This window comes from Hermetia illucens, chromosome 1, assembly GCF_905115235.1.
Source record: "Hermetia illucens chromosome 1, iHerIll2.2.curated.20191125, whole genome shotgun sequence".
Lineage (NCBI taxonomy): Eukaryota > Metazoa > Arthropoda > Insecta > Diptera > Stratiomyidae > Hermetia > Hermetia illucens.
Window position 1 is genome coordinate 69,873,762 of NC_051849.1, and position 20,471 is coordinate 69,894,232.

General features: G+C 40.8%; 1 protein-coding gene across 3 annotated transcripts; it reads left to right on the forward strand.

Annotated features, from left to right (window-relative positions):
• The first annotated feature begins 18,271 nt into the window (after positions 1 to 18,271).
• On the forward strand, positions 18,272 to 19,835 carry LOC119656488 (serine protease 7-like). Of its 3 annotated transcripts, none has more exons than XM_038062818.1 (4): positions 18,272 to 18,417; positions 18,581 to 18,961; positions 19,062 to 19,348; positions 19,421 to 19,835. In XM_038062818.1, the coding sequence occupies exons 2-4, from the start codon at positions 18,630 to 18,632 to the stop codon at positions 19,720 to 19,722; spliced, it is 921 nt and encodes a 306-aa protein (XP_037918746.1). In that variant the 5' UTR covers positions 18,272 to 18,417; positions 18,581 to 18,629; the 3' UTR covers positions 19,723 to 19,835. The 3 variants fall into 3 exon arrangements, with proteins under 3 accessions (XP_037918746.1, XP_037918761.1, XP_037918754.1); XM_038062833.1 differs by having other exon boundaries at positions 18,284 to 18,417; positions 18,620 to 18,961; XM_038062826.1 differs by lacking the exon at positions 18,272 to 18,417 and adding an exon at positions 18,424 to 18,557 and having other exon boundaries at positions 18,620 to 18,961.
• The last annotated feature ends 636 nt before the right edge of the window (positions 19,836 to 20,471 follow it).

Sequence of the window (20,471 nt, forward strand, 5' to 3'; positions counted from 1 at the left end):
GTGCTGATTAGCGAGCAATACCGAAACAAGGACCCGTCCCCATTGCATCTCGACTTATCGGGCACCACTGCCATTTGGGTTCGGGGGAACGGGTTTGTCAGGATCCGGTGTTTAGGAAAAACTTTTAGCGTTAACCTAACGTCAAGTGAGACGATCCCGGACTTTCGGCGCGGCTTGATGCTCTGGCGGACGCTCTTTCGAGCACGGAGGGATGAATCCTTGAATGGGGCATGCCTCAGTCAGACTCCAGAAGGAAACGGATTCTGGAAATGGCGGCGAGACCTGGGCTCATAGTTTTAAACACCGAATTCATGCCTACGTTTCGGTGCCCAGGCTATGAAGGAAGCATTCCTGACATCACTTTTGCGTCGGAATCTCGGCATCATCGGTGGACGAGTGGCGAGTCCTAGAAGAGTTTCCGGCAAGTGATCAACAGTACATCGCGTTCGAAGTGGTTCACGCTACTTTTTCGGCGAGCACCAACGCGACGCTCCCCCTACGTGTGGAATATCGCGATGGTGAACATCGGGAAGTTAGTCGAAGCTCTTGGAGCAGGCAGAGCCGCGCTGGGGGGCACTCCGCGGGGTGGTAGTGTCGCAATTGACACCTTTGTAAATTCAGGGATGAACCTGATAATGACGGCGTGTGCGGCTTCCAAACCCCGGAGGGACCCCAGGCGCGACAACCCTTCTATTGGCTGGCGGACGGCAGAAATTGCCGACCTACGGAAGGAGTGTCATAAGCTCCGCCTTTTGGCACAACGTTTGCACGCCAACGAGGAGGCATGTGCATGGCACAATATAGATCAGCAAAAAGGAGACTCCGCAGCGCTGTAAATAAAAGCAAAGTTCGCGGCTGGCAGAACCTTGTTAACGAGGTGAATGAAGGCCCGTGGGGACTTTGCTATAAGCTTGTCACCCCAAAAATCGGAGCTCTGCGGAAGCCCTGCATACTGAGCACCGTCCAGATGAACCGCATTGTGCAGGCATTCTTCCCCAGACACCGAAGAAGCGGTTCTCACTATGAAAAACAGGAAAGCACCAGGCCCTGATGGTATCCCGGCGGAAGTTTAGAAACTGGTGTTCCGCCAATGGCCAGAATTGCTGCTGCAAGTGTTCAACGCTTGCTCGAAGGAGGGTATTTTTCCTTGTCGCTGGAAAGTGGCCAGACTCGCGTTGATCAGTAAGGAGACCCGGAGGATCATTAAAGGAGACCCGTAGCTCCCGTCGCTATACCGGCCACTGTGTATGCTTGACACGGCCGGAAAAATGCTCGAGAAGCTCATCAGTGGTAAACTCGCTGAAGCGATCCGTGCTGCCGGGGACTTATTCCCAAGGCAGTTCGGGTTCAGAACAGGGAACTCTACAGTGAATCCTGATATGGAGGTAGTAGATGCGGTGCATCCAGCCGAGGCACACAGCCGCCGATCTCGATGGATAGTGCTCCTCATAACGCTTGATGTCAGAAATGCCTTCAATTCCGTAAGATGGACAGATAATCTCCATCTAGGTACACTAGAAAACTTATTTCATGTGCCAAGCTATTTCTTGCGGATATTAAGGGATTATCTGAAAGACCGCTGCCTGCTCTGTGAGACGCTAGAGGGCCAAAGGAGGATGGAAATCAGGTCGGGAGTAGCACAGAGGTCCATCCTAAGGCCGGATCTCTGGAACGCTTCCTACAGAACTCTGCTGAGACTCGATATGCCCGAAGAATCGCGCCTGGTCGGTTATGCAGACGACCTTGCGGACGTACTATTGAACAGCCGCAAAGCGAACTTGGCATATTGATACGACGGGTAAGCGGATGGATAACTGCTCACGGTTTCAGCCTCGCGCTGGAAAAAGCCGAAGTAGTCATCCTGACCGAAGAAGAATCCCGACCTTGCGTCCCATATCGATCGGCGAATTGACTATAGAGTGAAAACCTGCGGTTAAGTAGCTTAGTTTAATGCTCGACTCGAAGATGAGCTTCTTCGAGCAAATCAAAGCAGCAGCGGACAGGGCTGCAGCTGGAGTCGCGCCCTTGAGTCGGCTAATGGCGAATGTCGGGGGCCATATACCAATTAGGAGACGCCTCGTTATGGGAGCAACGCAGTCGGTTCTTCTCTATGGTGCGGAGGTATGGGCTGATGCCCTTGACAAGGAGGTGCATCGTAAACGCCTTGCTCAATTGCAGAGGCGAGGAGCTTTGCGAGTGGCGTCTGCTTCACGCACCGTCTCCGAACCGGCTGTGATGGTGATCGCGGGAGCGATCCCCGTTGCCCTCCTTGCCAAGGAGCGCAAAGCTATCTACCGCCGTAAGGGCGAAAACTTAAGGGAGGTGGTTCCCCGTGAAGAACGTCAACGCACCCTTACCGAGTGGCAACTTTCTTGACGAAATGATTGTTGGTAGTTGATAGTTCTTGCATCCTTGATGCCTTGCCCTAATTTGAGCTGGCAAAACCCACCCCAATACACCCCCTAATTACAGGCTCACAATAAATAATTTTCAACTAGTGCGAAAAACCAAAAAGAAAGGACAACATTTTTTTGAAACGCCGAATAAATATTTGCATTTCTCAAATATCGATATTTCGAGGACCAGTTGCCCTCCTCCTTAATGAGTTTTAGTCTAACTACTCAAGTTATGCAGCGAATTCATGCTTACAAACTACCTTAAAAATGAACCTGCACTGCAAAGTTAGTGAAATTTTAGTTGAGAATAGTAGATCATCTTTTACGGACCCCCGTTATAAATGCTAATCATTTGGCTGGAAAAACATGCACATTTTGCGTAACCATAAGAAATCTGTCGATTAAAAAATTATGTTTTCCAATCGTTGCCTGCCTGTACCTTCCTCCTTGGAACGTAGTGATTACTTTGTTAAATTTGATGAGAAATAAGTCAGGCAACATCTGTAAGGTAATCTACCCCAGCAAATCGAAACCAATTTTTTCTCATGCAAGATTTATATATGCACACACGCATATATTTCACGAATTAACTCTATGGAAGTATACATAAAAGTCAAAAGTTCACACCAAAAACATTCCCTAATGAAAAAGTTAAGACAATTCACAGGACTCCCTGCTGGATAAAATCAATAAATCCTTATCCAATATTTCTTATTAACAAACTTATACAACTTTCACCAGATTTTTCCGTTGAACTCGCATCGAAATCCCTTCGTTAAGGAGGATACAATCGCACATTCACATGTACATACTTGTGCGTAACTAACTACGAATAATACAATATATAAAAAGATAACATAGTAATTCCATTGTTGTGAATCAGATCGGAGTCGACAATCTTCCCCAAAGCAAGGCAGATAGTAACGCACGTAGATTGGATAACACTTAAAGAATACCTGTAAGGCACATATTTGTGTTACAGTCATACATATATGTTATGCTTTCTGTGCTCTACATGTAGCTTCAGCTTGGATGTACGCCGTGTATTATATATTGGATTCTGATTGCCGATACTTATTGATACGGTACACATGCCATGTCACAACAGTACGAACCCAGAAACCACATCGTATCCACACCTGCCATTATAAATTTATCTGGGACAGGTACAGTAGGGAGAGAAAGGACGTATTGCTGTGAATACCTGTAATTTCATTTATCCACCAAATTTGATGTTCTTTTTGATGGAGTTTTCGATTAAATTAATTGTAAATTAGCAAAATTGAGGGGGGGGCGTAAGAAAGAAATTCCTCATATTCAAAGACGGAGATGAAAATCAATAATTTAATTAGTGGTAGATTCTTGTACATAGAAGGTGAGGTTAGCACGAAAGGGAAGCAGCAAAAATGTATCTTCTCATTTTAATTGGCGACCCCTTAATGCGTTTGAACTTTGAAGGGTGATATTATACTTGAGTCACTAGCAGGCAAAAAGCAAGTAACCAATATCTGATAATTTTTTTTCTTTCTACTACCACAGTTACAAACAATAAGAAGTCTTGAGGGGTGGAAACTTCTTCTATTCGAAGATGGAAGAAATCCCGATAATGACATCATTGTTTATAGTAATAGCCAGTGAACTTCACACATTATTCATTTTTAGCAAATGACTTGCCTTCGTCAATTGAAAACGATTCAACAAATTCGAATGAACACGTAATCGAACCGGATCGATGGTTGGCCGGAGAAACAAAGTGGGCCGGAACGAATGAGATCTATGCGGATGTTGGAGCTTGTGTTAATCCAAATTCTGTGATGCCACTTATCAATAGTTCGCTGCTCAATTCCCCACGAAGTAAAATTAATTTAAACACGAATAACTTTCAACTCAGCAACTCGCCTTTGCCTAGTCCGAAAGAAAGCAAGTCATTTAACTTTCTCGCCAAATCAAATTAAAATTCGTCCAATTGAAGAGACTAAACGCCAGTCGGCTAATCTGTTGTCAACTTCTCAACAACAAAAATTTAAGAGGAAAACGCTAAAACTTTATTCAGTCACGAGCGATGTGACGTTACGTGTGTCTCGCGCCGCGGTTGGATACAGAAGAGACCGACTTATTTCCATGCGGTCCTTACTGTCCCAACCAACGGCATTTTTTTACCGCTGGTTCTCCACTCCCCTGGTGCGTTCAGAAAACGAGTGAGTGGAGAGTTTCGGAGTTCAGCGCCATCTACCCGTCCGCATCCGCAACATCCGAAATAAATTTCGAATGCTGCAGATCCTGCCGCGCCACACATTCATTCGGAGTACAGAACAAATTTTAGAAATAAATTTATATTTTGTCATATCTATTAATAACAACCATTGGCACGATAATCCTGATGGATCTGAGCCTCGAAGCGTGTTAGAGTACTTCATTCAAGCACCTACCAGTATACTACAGAACTTTACTACCCTGTAGGAGGCAATGTGGTGAGCATTGCACTCCCCGTAACTAATACCGTGATTTGACTCAGAGACTCAGTCACAGCTGAGTCAACTGGTATCCAATATACACCTGTTAACTTAATTAACCCCGAAGAATTTACACACAATTCCGTAATTATCGCTAACTTCCCCAGGAAGAAGTTTAACGTACGCTTACCTGGAAGTGTTCCCAATGCGCTCTTAAGGCCATCAATGGTGAGTTTCAAACAATTCTAAAGTGATTTGGTTCATATTTCGATGAAGGGGCCCTGAACAATGCCATTCCTGGTAAGCTCGCCCAGTATGGCATGGGAGTGGCGACCTATATCAAGGGCCACACCACGTTCTCTATCGAAAAGGCGATTATCACAATTATAGGAAAGGAAAATTTGTAGGAATTGATTCGAGCTGATGATCTCAATCTGCGCACATTCATCAACTAAAGGGTTGTAGTATCTGCGTCGTTGCGACAGGTGCAGTCCTTCACTCGCCTTTTCCAGAGACAGTCTAAAAAGGGAATGCATCCACTAATATGCAATACTCTCCCCTTTTCTTCCAGTTTAACACGCCAGTTTAACACGCCTTACCTTTCACAATATACTTCTCCAAATTTGCTTTTTCCCTTCTTCGACTTTTATTTATATCCACCATTTAAAGTTTTAAAATCAACCATTTCATTTTATTTATCAAAACCTACTCTCTATTACCTCTCATTAAAAATTCTAAAACTCATTTATATATTTATATACCAATTGTCAATTTGTACATAATAACAAAGTTCGAAAATTGCATGACCCGTCAAAAAGGAACACTGACCTTGCATTTAAATTTGACCAGTTCATATATTTCTGAATACAGGCCTTACGGTTGATCTGGTTGAGGGGAGAGAAAGTGTATTTTGCATGAAAATTGGTGAGACCGGGACCAGCTGATCGATTGACAGTGGAAAGCTGAACCGGGGGGTTGAGGTTGTATTGTACATTGCGGAAGAGTGTACTTAAAGTGAAGTGGTCAAGAAGTCCTGTTTGTGATTACGTAAAATAAAAAAAAGATTTAAGTCGAAACATGTAACAGTCTTATAAAAATCCTCCTATTTCTTACATTTGACAGCGAACAGCACTTTTACCAAGTGCGCGCATCTTAAATTTTAGTGCAAGCTTTCAAAATTGTTGAGGGAACACTATCAAAAGTGAATAATATTTAGGCGAACGATTCCAATAGAGCAACAACTCGCAGAGTACATATGAAAAAGGTAATGAGAGTGCTTATATGTGGGCCAAACTGATGGGAAGTATAGCTGTATGATTAAAAGAAAAGTCAGAGGATTCAGACATTTCAACACGAATTAGATGTTAAACCAATACCAATCTCGTGTTTCGATACCAATTCAAATAGATGAATATTTTGCGCTTGACTAAAACGGGTGATTAGTGATGATTTTCTACTATTCTTCAACACATGTCAGAGGGAAAAAGAAAGCACAGTCCACCTATATTGTGAAACAGACATTAAGTTTCATTCAACAAATCCGGATTCCTTAATTTCGGGTTCAACCGATGGTTTAGTGAATGTTTTTGATATCTCCAAGGACAACGAGGATGATGCATTGAGTGTAGTTGTCAATATAGAGAGTAGAGTACACAAATTGCAGAAAACGTTCATTTTTATGAATCAAATTGCAAATATGGATTAGTGAATTAGACCGCGCTGTCCTCGCTATTGGGTATGGTGTAGTGACCGCGGCTGCGCGACGGGAGCGGAATTTCATTCGGCTCTTTCTTAATTAATTTGCTTAAACAATGCATTTAATAGTGTGCAATTGCCTTAATGTTCGCCGCAAATTGCACATTATTCAATGCATTCGAGCGAATTGATCTTGACAGGAGGCGAATGATTTGCCGCATCTGCAGGCGCATGCGCATGTTGCCGCAACATTGCCGAGTGAGAAAGGCTATGTAGCGGAAATAGAAGCGGTGCACGAACAAAGACAGCGAGGATGTTGCTGGGGAGAAGAGTTTTGGCGGGAGAAGAGATTGGTTTTTGGTGGGCAGAGTGAGGACAGACGAAAGAAAAAGAGGAGCGGTTTTTTTTGTTTGCTGGCTGGAGAATCGAGGAAGAAAAAAGAAGGAATTGGAAAAGTCTTGGAGAAGAGGAAAAAGGAATTGGAAAAGTCTTGGAGAAGAGGAAAAAGGAATTGAAAAAGTCTTGGAGAAGAGGTTCAGGAACGCAAGTGTTATTTGTTAACAAATAATAAAGGCACAGTGATTTAAAGTAAAAAAAAATAGAAAAACAATTGAAAGGACAGATAATTGAAATATCAAATGAATTAAAGTTAATATTTAGCGGCAGAAGTAGAGTTCGGAATTCCCGCGCTGTGTATAAGCCAACCCAAACACATAAAAAGTGAAGATAGAAAGTGAATTAACGTTAGTTTTTTTAAGGACTATATATCTTGTAATGATTAATATTTTGAATTTTAAAAACAAAAAATAGGTACACCAGCCGCCAACCGAGCTCGGCGTGACGACCTAGGTGAGTCATTGTTTGGATTTTCTTTTTTTTTATTTTCTTTTTATTTTTATTTATTTTTCATTTGTTTTATTATTTTCTTCTTTGTATTTGAACAATTGTTTATTTTTATTTTCATTTTTGCTGTTATGTTGTTATGATTAATATTATAGAATTGGATAAATAATGATTGCATAATCTGAAGTAGTTTGAGGACTTCCTCCCCTTAGTTCCTCCTTGCTCCCGCAGAATTCCTATTGAAGGGACATCCTCTAAACGAATCACTGGCCGGAGGATGTCGAGGAACGGTGGGAACCTCAGAGGCCGCGCCTCGTACAAGATCTGAGGCGGAAGAGACAGCACTCGAGACGGTGATCCGTCGTGGATCTTCCCCTCCTTGATCGCGGCACTCGGGTCCGGAGACTTACGGCTCCACGCGCGCGGTCGAGCCGGTTTTTTTTTTTCTATTTTCCAATTTAGCTCGCGTTCTGGTTTTCATTCGATAGGCCGTCGCGAAATCCTACTTAGAGTCGAATTTAAAATCCGGTGCGGACCCACGCATCGGAAAAGGCACGTTGTTTTTAGTAATGAAGCGTGAGGGATCAAAGCGCTCAAAGGACCCCCCCCCACATTCCCGAGCCTGGCTAGCACAGAGGCGTGCAAGAACGTGTCGACCGAGCACTTTGATGAGCTTCAATCTTTGTGGGCGGACCTTCACGGTCAATTTAGCCAAATTGTTGAGATTTTTGGGATAGCTCTGCCCTCTAGGTCGTTATCGGCCACTAAGGATGATCGACCTGATCTTCTATCTCCACTCTTATCATTACAATGGATTTATTAATGAAGAATCCTTACTGGTTAATTAAGATCGCTTGATGGATACATTTTGTGGTCGTGTAATAATAATTGCGCCGTTATAACAACTTTCTCTTTTAGAAAAGAACATTGAAAAACTTTGTTTGGAAGAAATAATTAGAAGACATTTGGAGACGAAAGAAAAAAGAAATAAATAACGAAAGACGAATAGCAAATGGCGCAACATATAAAAAGATTGGAATCTGCAGTAAGTAGTATTTGTATTATATTGCTGATAGCTGGGCAGCATTAGATTCCGCTGCAGAATTCCATTGATTATTCATCCGCGGTTATTGAAGAAAGCTACAATTGCAGTAATTTTTCTTTCCCTTGCCTTTGATTATGCTCCTTTCCGAAAGAAAGAAGGGCTAAGGATTATGGTAAAGTAAACTTCACCTTAGGAGCTCTGAAGAGAGGACGGCTTAATAATAATAATCGTTGGCGCAACAATTCAATTGGACCAGGGCCATGAAGTGTGTTAGAGTAGTTCATTCAAGACCGTAACGGTACACAACAGCATCCCAGTGCCCTATAGGAGGCAATGTATTCAACGCCCGTCCGAAATTATTACCCTGATTTGACTCAGATACTTATTCACAGCTGAGTTGACAACACAATCACGATACAAATTCCACTGCCACCAGTAAGGTTTGAACCACGACCTTCTGTACAATGGCCTTGTGCTCTAATCACTCAGCTATCCCAACACACGAATTCGTCCATATTTCCTCTTTTTTTTAATTTATTTTTTTTTTTTATTTATCATTTTTGATTATTGTTTTATTATCTAATATCCTTCAAGATTCTTTAATTTTGGTTTCGTTTCGTTTTCTCTTTTCTTTTTTTTGTTATTTTATATATTAATTTTAGCATTTCCTGTAATTGATTATTTTATCATTTTATTTTTTTTTGTTCTCCACGATTATTGCTTTTTTTTCTTAGTTGAATGGAATAACTTCAGCATGATTGTTATAAAAATATACTTTATTATGAATTAAATATAGACACTGATTTGAGGACTTCCGTTTCCTCTACTCCATCGTGGACCCCCTTTTTCGATCGCGGCGCTCGGGTCTGGAATTTCACAGCTCCGCGTATGCATTTGAGGCGTGATTTTAAGGTTAAAATCGGTTTACTGTCTGTCTGCCTGTCCGTCATATGCATTTTTCTCGGAGACGGTTATGGCGATTGAAATCAAATTTGGAGGAAAGGTGGAAACTGTGAAGGTAACTTAAATAACAAAAATACAATATCACTATAATTTTTAGTAATTGGCTGCGAAACCCCCGAAACATCTTAGTACCAAACAATCACTGTCTGTCTGTCTGTCTGCTGTCTACGCACCGGGAAGGACACGCTATTTTTTGGTATAATAACCCATGAAGGATCGAATTGCTCAAATGACCCCCACCGCCTCTCATTTTCCCAAACCTGGCTAGCACAGATACGTACAAGCACGTGCCGACGGAGCACTTCGATGGAGCTTAAATATTTACGGGAGCTTAAATATTTATTAGATAACCCTCTCCTCTTATTCGTCTCCGACCACGGTCATTCCGATTTTAGTTATTACATCTTATTCAGCCCAATTATTCGAAAAAACTCACAATAATTCGTCAATCTATGTGGGGTGTCAAATGAAAGGGCTCAATTAGAACTTTCTGGAACTGGTCCCATATTTGACATCGGGTGAAACGTAAGGGATTGGGGGCTCTAAATATGACTCCCAATAACAGGTCTCCATAACAGGTCTCACTCTCAGAAGCTATCCAAAGGAAAAATTCGAAGAAAAAAATCACAGTCATGTATCTAGACGAAATCTAGGCGTTAAAATACATTCCATTCCGATATCTGCCCAAATAAAATTAATAATAGCTTATTGCCATATTTTCAAGCTTTATCCGAAAACCCGTCTTACGCTTATCCTGGAAGTACAATAAGTAATAATGTAATTCATAATTTGGGGAAGTTTTAAAAAAATTAACTATTATAAACTCGAATTTATTGTACTCGAAGGCGTGTGTGACGTTATCATCATATAAAGTGCACTCATGTGAACGATGGAGTTGTAGTTGGCAAATACATGTATCCTGGAATAATTTTAATTAGAGATATGTATAAATGGGAAAACGTGAATATGAAATTTCTCACACAAAATGAACACAAAACCCTTGTACGCGCCTTTCGGTATTGCGACTTGTTTAAATTTTGGGATACCTCTCTCATCTCCAGCCACATAGAATGATCTTTAACCATCAACCAATCACATAAAGTTATTACAACTTCCTTAAAGAATGCCATAAAAATTAAGGAGCCACAGTATTTTATCAATTTTCTCACCACATATGTACAAAGGATTTTCTGGATCATGCAGCCCTTCCATAGAACCGCCTTAACAAATTTAATTTTTCAACTCAAAATCGATAAAATTGTTTGCCAGTCGTGTCCACCGAGAAATGAAACATTCAATCCCAATTTTTTTCATCCGCCACCTTTCTTGTGAAATGATTTTTACCTTCCATTATGAAGAGATGCTATCCTTGAAAAGGTATGAAAGATGTGTTTACGCTATCGTTGTTGAAAACTTTAGGAAGTGAGGCTCTTAAAAGACTTAACGGTTACAAAAAATTCAGCCTGAATTGGGCATCTGAAACCTTATTCCTATTGGACAATTGTTATGTATCAGGGAGTAATAACCTATCGCTACCCCTGCCAAAGCGTTGAGTTTCAAGCCCAACGTAAAGTAACATTTAAAATTTTGTTTTTTAAATTTGTCTACCTTGAAATTATAATAATATACCGAATAATGAAATTTACAGCGAAGAAAAGAACAATAATAATGGTAGTGCGACACTGAACTATGCTTTGACGGCTGCTAAACAATATTAGTGCGGATGCCTAAAGTGCGTAGCGTCGACAGATAAATTTGATTTACTGGGATGACTCATATTTTTTATTGATTTATTGATGTTAGTAACCAACTTGGAGATATCTTGCAAAAAACCAGGAAGTTTAGTCGCAAAATTCTGATGGATTCTGCCTTCTTGAGTGAAAGTGGGATTTGAAAAAATCCGTCTTGATCTGAATTCTTGAATGTAACCAGTCAGAGGTTTGGCTGAGCATTTACAGTTCTAGCCTTGACACTGATAACACTAGATACACCTGAAAGCTTCAGCTACTTCCTCGTTGATCCAGGTAGTTTGCTGAAACTCTACTTAACATCCGCTGTGAATGAGGGAGCACAGGAGATGTTCTCCCTAATGTTTCCCTCAATGTTTTTATAGCTAGAAATACCATTCTTCAATATTGTTCTGATACTCGGAAGAAGGAGTCTAGGAGTAATTTTAGATAACAAGCTTTCTTGAAACATTCGTGCAAATGTAAAGCTGAAACCAACTCTCATAGCCTATGAGCTATATAAACAGATCATTATCATAAACGGCGCAACAACCGATATTCCATCTAGGCCTGCCTTATTAAGACATCTTGGTTTTGCGCCGAGCTCACCAATTCGATATCCCTAAAAGCTGTCTGGGGTCCCGACCTACATCACCGCTCCATCTAAAATGGGATCTACTACGTCTTCCTTTTTTACCATAGACGTTGCCCTTAAAGACTTCTGGTTTTGATCTTCGTTGCATCTGCTCTCCATCGATTTAGAGAAAACTTTCGATAGCGTACACAGAGACTGTATCTGGAGGGCAGGAGGGTCATTCCGGCGAAACTAATAGCTGTCATCACGGCGACATATGATGACGCAAAATATCATTTGCGGCATCGGAGTAAAATCTCGGGGGATTTTAAGGTCCAAAGTGAAGTCCGCCAGGGTTGCATCCTTTTGCCGATATTATTTCTTCTTATAATCGGTGACATTCTTCATACTCCCTTGGAGGACGCGGAGGAGTTTAATGGACGATGACATTTTCCCCCGCCACTGACAGATAACGAACTTTAGAGGGAACCAAGTTAAGACGTCAGTTAGAGACTTAATTTTATTTTTTCTATATTTATTTTATTTATTTTAGTTATTCTAATATACAGAGTTAACTCTAAAATTGAAATCACGCAGGTTAATGCAATCAATTAAATCCAATTAATGTCCCAAAAACGTTCATCTTCCAAAGTCTTCAGAAAATCGTACAAATCATTTCCTGCTTGTCTTCAACTCCAAACAATACAAAACACACTCACGAGCTTCCAGTTTTTGTTCGATTCTTTTCAGAGCATTCACTTCTCATTATTCTTTCGAAAAGATTTTCGCGTCAAACGAAGACAATGACGGACCCCCAATAAAAGCTTTCATCGTATTACACTTGACATGGCAAATAAGGTTCAAAACGTTAAGATGGTACTTAGCTCCCCAGAAATACTGAAATAAAATAATCTCCAGCTGAAGATATCCCTAATCCCAGCAATCTCTGTGGTATTCAGGATTTTCCTTTATCTATAAATCCTGCTGTGAACTGAGCTCACACCCATACGTAGAAGGAAATGTTATGAATTTTGGATTATAGTCGGAGAATAAACTTTATACGAGTTGAGATTAGCAATTCAATTAGCTAAGAAGTGATGTTTTCGGAAGGATAAAATTCTTTATAGGAAATTTTGGATTTGATGCAAAGCTATTGTTTTGATCTGGGAAAAGAAAACCTGTTAATTAACAATCTGAAATATTATTTACTGTAGTTTATAGGAGGCAGACTCCTTAGAAACCCTATAAGCGCTTAACTTAGCCAATATATTGAATTAAGGAGAACTATATTTATTGAAGGCTAGAAAGTTAAAAGGGCAGTACATCATCGATGCGAATATATCCAATGGAGTTTGCGGAATGTACCTGTACTGTTCATATTAATAGATCTATTATCAATACCATTTACATCCTATTACAACTTTATCATTCAAGCTTGACACCAAATCCAAAAATTTTCGAAGAAACCAACAATTGGCAGCGATCTAATGGAAATATTATTGAAACCATCAAATCCAGCACTTTACTTTCACCTCAGCGTAAGACTACATCAAAGTATACGCGTAAAGAGGTCAACCAAGCTATTTCCGCCATGAATCGTTTTTCCCCAAGGAGGTTTCTAATTTTGTCTACAAAATTCACTGAAAACAGCTTTAAGGAAAATCGCAAATAATGAACTGCCTCGTGAATTCCCATGACAATAAGAGTATACCCCTTCAGCCACGAAGTTTACAGCTCACAAATCTTTTACAGCCTACACGGGAAATATTACAAAAAGTCTTTAAGTGGGTTCATGCTATTATTCGTGTCCTAATTGGACGTCGATCAAAGGCTCAGAATTAGCCTCTCTGCGCTTCATTGCCTTACCAGCTCCTTGCCAAAGCAACAATTCTTCGCTATACCAGAGTGTTTCAGTGTTCCATCCTCTAATGGTATTAACAAAATAGATGCCGATTTCTAACAGGCATTGAAAAAAGTCCTTGTTCGCACTTCATTTATAATCTGGACTGAGTATGGCCAATCATGATGGTCATTTTGGACATCCCAACCACCATCATGTTTTCAAATAAGAAATAAGCAGCCCAAACGTAAAAGTATTAGCTAGCAAAGTATCATATTTTTAGGGCTTATTTAAATTGGTTTACTGCCTGTCTATCCGTCTAACTGCCAGTCTATCTGTTTGTCACACGCACTTCTCTCAGAAACGGTAGCACCTATTGACACGAAATTCGGTAGAAAGTTTGGAATTGGGAACCCATACCCATGCAATGAATTCCATTACGGGACGGTGAACTTAAAGGGGAAAGCCACTAATCAAACATTTTTTTTAAGTGGCTTTAATCATATTTGCGAAATTCCAACTCAAGAAGTAATGAATCTGCCATTATGAAATGCGGAGGTACACACAAAATTATGAAGAATATGAACCAACATTTGGGACGATACCATATTTTTAAGGGTGCTCTTTTCTGCATAATTTGTGAAGAGCAAAATATTGAAAATTGAAATATTTTTTCAACATCTTTCAAATTTTTAATTTGGATTATTCTCGCCTACACTAAATTTCATATTCTAAAAAAATAAGTTATGTTAAACTAAAACCTTTCCAAGCAACTTTGTAAATTTTAACTTAAATTATTTCAAAAAACTCCCAAAAATTGTTCGAAGAGTGACTTAACCGGTATCCGGTCTGGGCCTGTCTTAATAAGGAACTCCAGACATCCTTGTTTTGCGCCGAAGTCCTCCAATTCGATATCGCTAAAAGCTATCTGGCGCCCTGGCCTACGCCATCGCTCCATTTTAGGCAGGGTCTGCCTCGTCTTCTTTTTCTACCATAGATATTGCCCTTATAGACTTTCCGGGTGGGATCATTCTCATCCATACGGATTAAGTGACCCGCACACCGTAACCTATTGAGCCGAATTTTATCCACAACAGGACGGTCATGGTACCCCTTATAGATTTCTTCATTGTGTAGGCAACGGAATCGTCCATCCTCATGTAAAGGGCCAAAAATTCTTCGGAGGATTCGGCTCTCGAACGCTGCCAAGAGTTCGCCATTTTTCTTGCTGAGAACCCAAGTTTCCGAGAAAAATATGAGGACTGGCAAGATTATAGTCTTGTAAATTAAGAGCTTTGACACTACGGTGAGACGCTTCGAGCGGAAGAGTTTTTGTAAGCTGAAATAGGCTGTGTTGGCTGACAACAACCGTACGCGGATTTCATCATCGATCGCAGCTGTTATCGGTTGTGATTTTCGACCCTAGATAGGTGAAATTGTCAACAGTCTCAAAGTTTTAGCCTCCTATCTTTATTCTTCCCGTTCGACCAGTGCGGTTCGAAGTTCTTGGTTGGTTGGCTTTTGGTGCTGACGTTGCCACCATATACTTTGTCTTGCCTTCATTGATGTGCCGCCCAAGATCTAGCGCCCCATGCTTGATCTGGATAAAAGCAGTTTGTATGTCTCGGGTCGTTCTTCCCATGATGTCAATATCGTCAGCATAGGCCAGTGGTTGGGTGGACTTAAAGAGGATCGTACCTCTTGCATTTATCCAGCCTCACGGATCACTTTCTCGAGGGCCAGGTTAAAAAGGACGCATGATAGGGCATCCCCTTGTCGTAGACCGTTGTTGATGTCGAATGGTCTTGAGAATGATCCTGCTGATTTTATCTGACCTTGCACATTGGTCAGGGTCAGTCTAGTCAGTCTTATTAATTTCATCGGGATACCGAATTCTCTCATGGCCGTGTACAGTTTTACCCTAGCTATGCTATCATAGGCGGCTTTAAAGTCGATGAATAGATGGTGCAACTGTTGTCCATACTCCAACAGTTTTCCATCACTTCCCGCAGAGAGAAAATCTGATCTGTTGCAGATTTGCCTGAAGTGAAGCCTCTTTGGTATGGGCCAATGGGGGCGTATGGGGATATACGGCCTAGCAAGATAGAGGAGAATATCTTATAGATGATACTCAGCAACGTGATACCCTATAATTGCTGCACTGTGTGATATCTCCCTTTTTATGTATGAGACAGATAATGCCTCGTTGCCAATCGTCAGGCATTCATTCGCTGTCCCATACCTTGAGCACAAGTAGATGAACCACTTGATGTAACTGGTCGCCTCCATATTTAACCAATTCGACTGTAATTCTATCGGCTCCTGGCGACTTATGATTTTTTAGCCGATGAATTGCACGGACTGTTTCTCTTAAACTTGGTGGTGGCGGTATTTGTCCGTCGTCTTCACTTGGCGGGACCTACAATTCCCCGATGTTCTGGTTGTTCAGCAGCTCATCAAAGTACTCAACCCATCCCTCCAATATGCCCATTCTGTCGGAAATCAGATTTCCCTCTTTGTGTCGGCAAGATCAGCATCGAGTTGTATAAGACTTCACCCTGCTGACTTGTTGGTAAAACTTCCGCGCCTGGTGCGGTTGCTCCCTATACTTTTCTAGTTCACAGATTTGTTGGCTCTCCCAGGCTTCCTTTTTCCGTCTGTGCAGTCGCTTCTCCGCTCGACGGAGTTCGTGATAAGTCTCTGCGCGTGCCCGCGTTCCAAGAGAATGCAACATTACTCGGTATGCGGCATTCTTCCGTTCCATTGCAAGCTTGCATTCATCGTCAAAACAGCCGTTCCGACTCCTTTTGCGGCTGGGGCCAAGTATCTTTGTGGCGGTATCAATGATAACGTTCTTCAGGTGGTTGTGAAGACAATTTGTTGATGCTTCATCTCCAAATCCTCTGTTGACTGCGGTTATTGCGGCATCCATTTCCCTCTCTCCCTCCTCGAAGTATGATTTTGATATCATATCTGGAACAGGCTTCGAGGGTTCGTTCAACTGCCTCGTAGAAGGTATCCTTCTCCGACTTTGCAATCTCCTCTGTAGGGGCGTGAACGTTAATGAGGCTTATATTTCTAAACTTGCCTCGCGAGCGCAGAGTGCATAGCCGTTCGTTTATGTTTTCAAAGCCAATAAGAGCAGGTTTCATTTTTTGGCTGACTAAGAAACCTACTCCGAGCACATGGTTTACTGGATGGCCATTATAATACATGGTGCAGCGGCTCTCCTCCAGGAAACCGGTCCCTGTACAACGCATCTCCTCCGCTGTTACATCAGCCCTATATTGGGACAGGGTATCGACTAGCTGCTTATCACCTTCATCTCTGTACAGGGAGCGCACCTTTCACGAGAAAATGCGCAAATCGTTATTCCTTTGTCGTTGCCGGGTTCGTTGTTGTATAATCCGTCCAGTCCGAAGCTCCTGTTGTGGCTTCGTAAGAAGTTGTTTTCCGTGTAGGGTTGTCAGCTCTACCCAACCCCAAACCTGGAAGGCCAGTTGGTACAATTTGTCCCGTTTTTTTGCGCGGGAGACTCGCCTTCATCCTTCTCTGTCTGCAGCTTTTCGTAAAGAAAGAGCTCCCAGCGGTCACCACGTCGAGGTGGAGATAGGGTTCAGTACACATTTCCTGGGTTTTATGCTCCATCGTGGGTCGAATTGAAGGGAGAGTCCCCATACATGCAAAAGGGGGGAGTAATTTCTTTTTTATCATATATAGTCATGTAGGGTATCAAATGAAAGGTCTTGGCTAGTAATTTTTCAAGCCGGTCTTAGTTTTGACATTTATTGAAAAGGTGGGGAATACGGGGGGTCGAAATTGATCATTTCTTTAATGCACCCATTCTCAGAAACTACAAAACCGAAAAATTTGAAAAAAATCAGGAGGCTACCACTATACGGTACCACTATATGGTGCCTAGGCTCCGAAATACACTATATACCGATATCTGATGAAATAAAGTTAATAATAGTATATTACTGAATCTTTTAATAATTGGCTGCAAAACCCCCTTAAGTTCATCCTAGTATCACGAAATTTAGCAATGTATGCTATAATAAAAAGCATGATCTTACCAAGTTTGATGGAAATCGCACTGTCAGTAACAAAGTTTCAATTGGTGTCAATATCACTTGAAAGTGGATATTTCCACATAATTAATGCATATATTACGGGCTAGATTCTAATGGGACAAATGCTCACTCAAATATCCCTATGAAAGAAATACACAAAACCTTTCATACCTGAAGCGTCCAGCTTCCGGTTTCCCGGCTTGCTCTCCGATAATTCCATGCGAATCATTTGCACTCAACGAAATAAATAATGAAAAAACATCACTAATGATGTGTTACGACAGTGGGCCAAACCTGTATTCGTGTGTTTATCAGTTTTACATTTGCCTTTTTTTCTAAACCATTTACATATATGTATGCAAATATATTTCTCAGTATTATCCTACGAAGGTGCGTGCGAATACTATTTGAGTGAAGCCTTACGAAATTCAGACAGATCTCAAATTTGAATATGAATAGAATTTATCTTAGATGGCACCAGCCGTAAAAACATTTTCATTTAATTTTACAACTAAGAGACTGCTATTGAAACCGGTTAGGTAGATAGATGCGATCTCTACCAACTCAAGCGGGGATGCCCCCGGCAATCTTAGACCCTAGAATTAAAATCAAGGTTTGCATAAAATTCTTCTTTCTCCCTCATTTCAGCGCTATCCGATTTGGTAAAAATAAATCCAAAGGCAGTACAGCATAGAACTTGTAACTGTTCGAAGCTAGTAAGATGAAATTAGCATTAGACGTTACAATCTGAATTTATTACAATCTTTCGAATATCTAGACGTACACTTGGTGTTTTGGCTTTTAAATTGTGTGAGTTTTCTTTGCATTCTAATTTCGTTTGAATATGCATATTTCTGCCTTTAAAAACATACATAAATTAGAAGTGATATGACGTTTTGTTATAAGACCGCGTAGCGTAATGTGCTATTCATTTTTTTTAAACATTTGGTAACATTTCTCATTTAAAATAGCAAAAGATATTCGCCGACGCCGACCGTTTCATATTTCAGATAAATTACAATGAATTTATCATCCTGGTCGATTGTAATTTTACAAACGCTCGTTGCGGGAAATTGTCTGCCGAGTAAAAGTAGCGTAAACAGTACTTCTGAAGATTCTACCAGGTGGGACGATACTTTGGCCGATATATCGTCATGTTGCATTCCCAGTCTCTCTATATATAATGGCATGGAAAGTGAATTGGGAGAATTTCCTTCACTTGCAATTTTGCATTATGTCAACTCGAACGGGTTCAGTACCTTCCCATGTGGTGGGACATTAATTAATAAGCAACACATTCTGACTGCGGCTCATTGCGTCACAGGAGCTATACTCGAAAAATCTGGAAAATTGTGAGTAAACAAATCTAGATGTAACAAAAATTATTTCCTCAATGACTATCCAAATCACTTTATTTTTCCTGTCAATAACCAATCACTTCCAATTTTACAGACACAAAGTTCGTTTAGGTGAACATGACTTGTCTCAAACTGTTTGCACAAATGGAACGTGTAATAATGGAGTAATAGAAATGGACATCGAAAAAATTATAATCCATAAAGGATACGATGATAGATCTAAAATTCATGATATAGCGCTAATCCGTTTCTCCAAGGAAATTGACAACTACGAGACGAATATTAGCCCGGTATGTTTGCGTTGGATTCCGCAGTCTCCAAACCCGGAATTGCTACCAACTCATAACTTTACGGCAGTAGGATGGGGTCGAACGCTTGATGGTAAGTTTCGTTTTATTCATTCAAACCTCGGCTTTTGCCCTTACTTATCCCTGATAAAAAAATCATTTACAGCTAAGCGAAGCAATGTAAGCAATAAATTAGAGATTCCCTGGTATCACCACGAAGACTGCAAACAGAGATATTCGAAAGTGAGAATAAACATAACGGACACACAAATTTGTGCAGGTGGAAAATTCAAAGAGGATACTTGTGACGGAGATTCTGGAGGTCCTCTTCTGTCAAATATTGATGGATGTGATTATTTGGATGGTATTGTGTCATCTGGGAAAGGATGCGGTTTAGAAGATTGGCCAGGGATCTATACCAACGTCACAGCTCATAAAGATTGGATAATGGAAAATTTGAAACTTTAAATATTGAAAATCCATGACGTTTTTGAGGATCGTATTGTTGAATATTCTTGTATATGAAAAATCAAAAGGTTTTAAAAAGTAAAATAAACTGAATTTCGTATGGATATATGGGACGATTAATATAAAACTTTTTCTTTAAATTTAACTAGAAAACGTTAAAACGTGGAATCTAAGGTGAAAATTTTATTACAAAGAGGAAAGAGCCAGCATTTATTTTACAAAATCTACATTGCTTAAATGTTGCATGCCACTATGTTTCATATAGTTTATATCCCCAACTCGGACCGGGACTATACTCTCGAGCATAGCATTAAGTATTCCACCGTCCGTTTACCAACGCTAGAATCATCAACCCTTAGAAGTTAGCCCCTTTTGTGAGTGTCGTAAACTTCCAATGCAAGATACCACCACAATTCTTAAACGGTGCTAGAAAAAAGGAATCTGCTTCTGCTTTTTCTATACGGTGTTTATTTACTGCCTTTCCGAAGAGGGGCTGGAAAGCAAATTTTACCGTAAAGATATGACTATATCCTTATTTCAAGTGTGATAATTTTTTAAAGAGAGGCGTCCCGTTTTCACGTCCCACATCCCAATCTAGCGGCTCCGGATTCATTCCCAAGGTTTAAGTTCCACCATTTAACTGCATGAATCCTTGAAACTTCACCCTTCAGAGTAGATTTGGCAATGGACGGCCGGATGCCAAAAACTGGCTTTGGCTCCACTATTTTGAATCCAGACCCTTGTCGAGC